At 41.7% G+C, this 7206-nt stretch overlaps 1 protein-coding gene across 1 annotated transcript in view; it reads right to left on the minus strand.

Moving 5' to 3' along the window:
• LOC142391872 (NLR family CARD domain-containing protein 3-like) overlaps positions 1 to 6901 on the minus strand; it is a 47880-nt gene extending 40979 nt beyond the window's left edge. Inside the window, exons 1-7 of the mRNA XM_075478060.1 lie at positions 6609 to 6901; positions 6409 to 6479; positions 4239 to 4347; positions 4038 to 4154; positions 3728 to 3871; positions 2954 to 3073; positions 1592 to 1681 (exon numbers count right to left, since the gene is read on the minus strand). Coding sequence (XP_075334175.1) covers positions 1592 to 1681; positions 2954 to 3073; positions 3728 to 3871; positions 4038 to 4154; positions 4239 to 4306 — 539 coding nt within the window. The 5' untranslated portion in view covers positions 4307 to 4347; positions 6409 to 6479; positions 6609 to 6901. The remainder of the gene's footprint in view (positions 1 to 1591; positions 1682 to 2953; positions 3074 to 3727; positions 3872 to 4037; positions 4155 to 4238; positions 4348 to 6408; positions 6480 to 6608) is intronic.
• Positions 6902 to 7206: the final 305 nt, after the last annotated feature.

Here is a 7206-nt window from a genome sequence, read left to right on the forward strand (position 1 = left end):
CTTGGCTGTAATGCCTCTTCAATGTCGAATGGATGTCCGGATCAACGCCTTTGGAGTTGCAGACCAGGGTGCTGGTTCCCAATTTTAAGAATGGGAACCAGGGAATGTGTTTCAACTACAGGGGGGGATCACATTACTCAGCCTTCCCGAAAAAGTTCACTCCAGGGTGTTGGAGAGGAGGTTCTGACAAAATACCTGAGATTCAGGAGGAGCACTGTGGTTTTCCCCCAGGTCGTGGAGGAGTGGATCAGATCTTTACCCTTGCAGATTTACTGCGGGGATCGTGGGAGTTTGAACATCCAGTCGACATGTTTTTTGTAGACTTGGAAAACGGTTATGACTGTTTCCCGAGGGATTCTGTGAGGGGGCGCAGAGGGAGTATAGGGTACCGGAACTGCTTTTACAAGCTATCCAGTGCCCGTTTAACCAAGGAAAGAGCTGTGTCCACATTCTGAGCACTAAGTCAAACTCATGTACAGTGCGTGTTGGACTGCATTTGGGCTGCTGCTTGTCAACGACCCTGTTTAGTGAGTGTTTTATGTTTAGTTTAGTGATCCAGTGATATGATATGCATGTTTTATTACTCTGTCATTGAGAGTGCACTGTTCTATGCTGTTGTCTGCTGGGGGAGATGCACTACAGACAAAAACTGTAGGCGCCTGGACAAACTGGTGAAAAAGGCTGGTTCTGTAGTAGGCAGAAGGCTAGACCCTCTCAGTGCTGTGGTGGAGCAATGGATGAGGAGGAAATTAAATTCTGTTTTGGAGAACAATAAATATCCTCTCCACAGCATCCTGGCAGGACAGAGGAGCAGCTGCAGTGAGAGGCTCATCTCTCTGCGCTGCAGGACTGAGATGTTCAGGAGGTCCTTTGTCCCGACAGCCATAAGGCTTTTAACTGTGACTGCTGACATGTGTTTCTCTAATTTAATGAATGCATTCATTTATTTATTCATTTATTATTATTAGTAGTAGTATTATTATCGTTCTAATATACAATCATTGTAAATATATTTTTAAAAAATGTTGAGCTACTTGACTAATTTGAATTTCCGAGTGTGTATTTTGAATTTCTGAGTGTGAAGCAGCCGGGATAAAAGTCGGCTCTTCCAGATCCGAGGCCAGGATGAGTCTGTGCCTCAGGTGGAAGAGTTTAAGTATCTCTTTTTTTTTTCCACGAGATTTGGCGCTTTATAAAAAAAACTGAACTGAAAAATTGATTCAGGAGAGGTAACCCAACACATCTGAACACTCACCTTGTAAAATGTTATGGTAAATCATTGGATGGGGATACAGCTGGCAAAATTAACAACACAATTAATACCGCTGCAGATATCTTAGACATTTGCCAACCATAACTTAGACAAAATCAGTGAGGTCAAAGGTAATTACAGCAGCAATTTATGATTCATAGCTAAAGGCGTAACTGTTTTGTTGACATGATACTGTACATACAGCAGAGATGGGGTTAAAGATACCAATTGTAAAAAACAGTGCATGGTTTTCATTTTAGAAATCTTTTGAGATAAAAAAGTCGCATAAATTAATCTGTGAAACACTTTGTTCTTTTGACATGATTTTAAAAAACTTACTTTTGTTTGACACAGTTGCGTTCATGTTTTCTGGATATATGACGTTTGTTCTCGAGCACACGGCTGGGCTCAGGATTTTCCAGCTTCCTCCTGATGAAAAACAAGTGTCAGGAACATTTAAACATAAATAACAGATCTGTGCAGTATAGAGTATTTCTCTTGTAAAAAGCTGAATATTTTTACTGTTAGCCAGCCACAGCCACCAGGCTCTATTGGAAACAAATGTACCTCAGAGGGAACAGTAGTAGAAGGGATTAGTGTTGCTCAGTGAGGTTTTCTGCTGATGTGTGACAGTAACACAAACCATCACATAAAGGCAGCAGCTCCAGTATTATGGGAGGTAAAATTAATGTTTTTCTCAATGGAGCCTGGTGACTATGAGAGCAACACTTTAAAAAGCTACTTGACAGAAAATATCACAGTAAAAAACATAAATGTAGCCTATTTTTAGATTGAATGAGTTTTTTTGTTGTTCACTCCAAACTTCTGGAAACGTTCTGCTAAAAGACTTAAGCCCTATTCGGACGGCACTAGTTTAATGGGGGAACCTGGGGTAAAGTCATAATAACCAGGAAATCTAGTCCCGTCCGAACGCGCCATGTCAGTAAAGATAGCGGAGTATGTCGGTAAACTTTGCCAAGAATTCTACCTCCTGTGAAACGGTCCGGAGTATCTACCATAGGTAATACTAATCCCGTGCAAATGCGACCTTCGGTAATAAGTACGGAATATGTCGTCACATCCTTTTAAAGAGAGAAACAATTAGGTGTGTCTGTTTGCAAACATGGAGGTTCTGGATGAAGCGCTGCTTGCAACCACGCATGGTCGGCGCCATGTCTGTTTACAGATGGGGTTTACGGAAGTGAAATGAAGACGTGCATAGCATCCAGGATGTGACGGTTGTGCGTAACCAACAACTCCTCCCATGTTAGATGAATATTACAGGGATTTTTTGTCCTGTCCGAATTGGTCATTTCTTCTCCCTGGCGTCGTCTGGTTAACTAACATTACCATACGTCCCCCCATTGAACTAGTCCCGTCCGAATAGGGCTTTACTGTGGAGTAAAAACTCACACTAACACACTTCAGACTTCCAAAACTATGTTAGAGCCAAAGCACAAAGGTGACCCCTGCTGGACCAGCTGCTGTCCTACAGACACTCAGAAACACCTCCTCCAACATCATTCTTTCCTCTCTGACTGCTGTGTTTGTGGGAAACATCCCACACACACCGCTTCACATATGAACATAGAAATGGATGTGAAGCAGAGCTGAGCTCACATTTAACACATGTTGGAATAAGAACTGTTCAAACTGACTCTGCTACATTTTACTCTGTTACAACATTTACACTCAACTCACCTCTTAAAGGATGAAGGTTGGTCTGATTTGAATGCAAGAGGATGCTCCTTTGACTGGTCACTCTGCATGGACACACAGCTGGGTTCAGGTTCAAATCCAGATGCTAGTCTCTGATGGATCCTGATAGAGAAAAACACTTGTTTTATTAGAGCTTACCTGTTCAGTATACATGTGTAATGTGCACGGAGCCTGGAGAGTGGCCACAGAAGGAAGCAAAAATGATTTCCAACACATATTAAGTGTGTTTTCCCCTTATAGACCAGGTGGTAGAGACAGTAAGGAGCAGTTTCTAAAATAACCTGCACCAAAGCCAACATGTTGCAGTAGCTTTCATCATATTGTAGTAATCTTTGTACCTTGTTCAGTTTTTCTGCAGAGATTTTTCCATTAAATTTCTAGTTTTTGAGAGATATTTCTATGCTGGTTTGGAATCTTTGTGGCTTGATTATTTCCCTGAATACTTTGGATTCCTTTTCACTGATGTTATGGTGAGTTACAATGCAGATGAAACACTGTTATGAATGTTATGAATGTAAACGTTAACAGTTAACATGGATGAGACTGGAGCTCTCATGAGGACACAGCAGTGATATAGAAAATGCAGTATGTGTTTGACCAGGACATGGCTGCAGGGGCAAATACTGGACTCTACCACCCCTCTACTCAGCTTTTACATGATGTGGGCAGACAGAGGCAGCAACTAAAGAAACAGTGGGTGTATTTGAGAGATTGTGAATGTACACTACACTAATACAACATTTACATACAGCTCACCTTTTTGCACCTGAACGTCGGTCTCCTTTGTACTTATTAGGGAAATAAGTTGACAGGTTGCTCTGCATGGACACACAGCTGGATCCAGGTCCAGGTCCAGGTCCAGGTCCAGGTTCAGGTCCAGGTTCAGGTCTCTGATGGATCCTGAGAGAAAAACATTTGTTTTCTTCAAACTAAAGTATTCAGTGTTTGAGTCTGCAGTGAGACGGCCTGTCAGAGAATCAGTGTGGCTGCTGTGGAACAACGTTAGAGCTCCCCCTTGTGGCAGGAAACATGATGCAGCCTCCACTGAATACCGACAGCTACTTACTTTTGGTCTGATGGAACATGATGCTGGAAATTAATAATCTGATCCTTTGACAGGTTGCTCTTAAAGGACACACAGCTGGGTTCAGATCCTGATTCAGGTGCAGATCCAGGTTGGTTCCTGTGAATAAAGGTGGTTTGGTGATGTGAGTGCTGAGCTCTGACATGGAGAAGAGTCATGGACAGTTAGAGATGGTCCTCTCACCTCTGAGCTTTGCTCTGGCTCTCATGTTCCCCACAGAGAGAGGTTTTAGTGTCCTCACACTGATCCATGCTGCTGAACTCAAATCAGCTCACACACTTTCTACCTTCATCTGCAGAGGAAACACAGATCATTCATCTGCACATCAACTCACATCCTCCTTTCCATCATTTGCGCTGTAAAAAGATCAGCTGCTGTACTTTCGTCCACTAGATGGAGGCATGGAGCTACCACCCAGCACACTCTGACATGACATGATACAGGACAGAGATCAATTGATTTAATGTCTGAACCAGAAACTGACTGATATGTCAGACCTCACAATCACTTGGCGCTATTTTCTCTTCCTTCTTATCACTACGGGCTATGTAGACCGTGCAGATCGAACCCCTGCTTCCGAGCAGTAAACACCGCAACAGGTGTGGCTGTCGGCAGGTGGCAGCAAGCATTGATACAAAGGTAGAGAGAAAATAAATAAAATAAATATGATTTATTGTCTCATGCTTTTCATTATGAATGAAATGCATGCATGTACAGTCCCTTGTTTTGAAGAATCTGTCAGATAATCTATAAATGATCATATTTATGATTTCATGCCTGTTTTCAATACATTGAAACATTGTTAATAAAAACATTTTTATTGTAACATTTGGTTTAATTACACCATTATCACTAATATGTTAGATTATCTATTTTACATTTGTATTATTTACTTTAAAATGTCTTACATTATAAATGTGTTTAACTGCTGAAAGTGTGACTTTGTTTCAGTCATTTTGGAGGAAGGGGGGCGGTGGAGACAGACCCCAGCAGGGCCGAGCTGAAATCGTGGTCGTCGCAACTAACAAAGGCACTTCCGGTGGCAACCTGAACTGCCACAGTGTGCCAAAGGGTGCCAACTAGGGTTGCCAACTCCCTGAAAAATAAATAAGGGACACCTCATTAGAAGGGCTGGCCGAAACCGATTGCCCTCCTAGCCTGGTGAATTTTTGATCCCCTTTTTTTGTGAGTGAAACAATTTTTTAACTATTTGACTCGAAACTAATTATTATCCAGCAATTCACTTTAATATAAAATAACAAAATTAACAGAATAAAATAAGTATCTTTCTTAAGCAGAGTGGTGCAAAAAGTTACATGTCAGTTCATCATTAAGTGGTTTCAGAGTTACATGGTTCTGTAAAAGCATTCAGAAAACAATGCAGCAATGTACTGATATTAGAAAATGTAGTTTGTACTTTTAAAAGTAAGTTCTTCAGTACTTTAACTTGAGTAAAATTTTGAGCGACTTTTACTTGTAGTTGAGTAAGATTTGACCATGAGTATCAATACTGACTCAAGTATTGAAGTTGAGTACTTTGTCTCCCACTGCTTAAAGTAGTGTCGGCTTCTGCGTAACTGCCATGTATGCTGCTTTGTTGTCTTCCGCTATCTTCTCAGTACCTCCTCGACCAATGAGCTGACAGCGTATTCTCGTGTGTGAATATGCTGTCAGCTCATTGGTCACAGAGCAGTACAGGGCCTGGGAACAAGTTTACCGTACATTGTCATATTAAGCCCCCTGTTATTCATTTCCATTGGCATGTTACTGCCCATTTTTAGATTCTCACAGTAATACAGGACAAAGTGCCTCCCTTTTCAGCTCAATACGGGACAGGTGCTTTTGTTTCCAAATACGGGACGATTCCGTTTGAAGGGACAGTTGGCAACCCTAGCAGCTATAAGAACTATACCGATGACATGATAACCCGTCAGCTTTGGCTTCGACAAACAGCGGCAGCTGCAAAGCTGTGGCAGTTCAGGTTGCCACCGGAAGTGCCGTACAGCTCAGGCCGCATTCAGAGGCTCAGACAGCGGGAGAGCAGCGACTCATCTCCGCCTCAGGAACACGCTGATTCAGGCAGGAAAAAACCCCGGCAAAAATGGGAGCTGTACAGTAACAACGACTCCGTGTTTAAACCTGGACCTCCAGTCTAGTCTGCTGCTGCTCTTATTCCACATATTGTACTCACACAGTAACACAACATGGCGGACTTTAGAACTACACGGTAAACTACAGTTTTACAGTTACAGCAGGGAATCAACAGAAAGGAGGACGCGGTATATTATGGCTGCTTGAACTAAGCTGCCAACAGCAGATATTATTATCAAACATTAAGAAGAGCTTCCATTACCTTCAGACGGAGAATTTCACGGAGCAAATAATCTGCGTCACAAAAAGGGAAGTTTAGTTTCGTTTTCCACTCTCAAAGACACACCCAGAGGCGTAGCGAATCCATACAACAGAACGTTCAAGAGCACAGTTAGTATTAAAAGCAAGTGTTTACTTCCAGCTTTATATGAATTTATCAAAATTATTCTATCAAAATCATACCAAGAAAACGGTGCTTTTCCTAAGTTCACACAGCAAAAATGCCAGTGTTGAATTAACACCCACAGAGTTTGTCCACACTACATGGTGTTAAAGTAACATTTTTGAAAGTGTTAAAAGTAGTTCGGTAAAGTTGGAAAGATATTGGCAGATTCGGACTTCCGGGATCAATAACTCAGAAGTGAGACGTTGTTAAAACACAAAACAAGAATATTTCCAACCGTAGTAAGACAGACAATGAGCTACAACCTAATGTCATTCAAAACGAGCCATCGTCGGAGTCACACCAATAACATTAGTGTTTACGTGCAGCCGGCTGTGAGAGCAGCGAGCAGGGACCGTCTACAAAGTGCAACCCAAGAGAGACATTACAAAAAATAATCAATAAATATCCAATAACTTCACTAGGATACAGTGTAGTGTCACCAAACTCACTATACATTTCACTGGTCTCCTACAGATTATACTACAAGTCTTGCCTTGAAAAAAAAACATTTTTCATAATTTCTGGGAATTTTTATTTGGAATATTAATCAATAACTTCATGATGATACAGTGTAGGGTCACCAAACTCACTACACGTGTCACTGGTGTCCTAAAG

The sequence above is a fragment of the Odontesthes bonariensis genome, chromosome 11, assembly GCF_027942865.1.
Source record: "Odontesthes bonariensis isolate fOdoBon6 chromosome 11, fOdoBon6.hap1, whole genome shotgun sequence".
Classification (NCBI taxonomy): Eukaryota; Metazoa; Chordata; class Actinopteri; order Atheriniformes; family Atherinopsidae; genus Odontesthes; species Odontesthes bonariensis.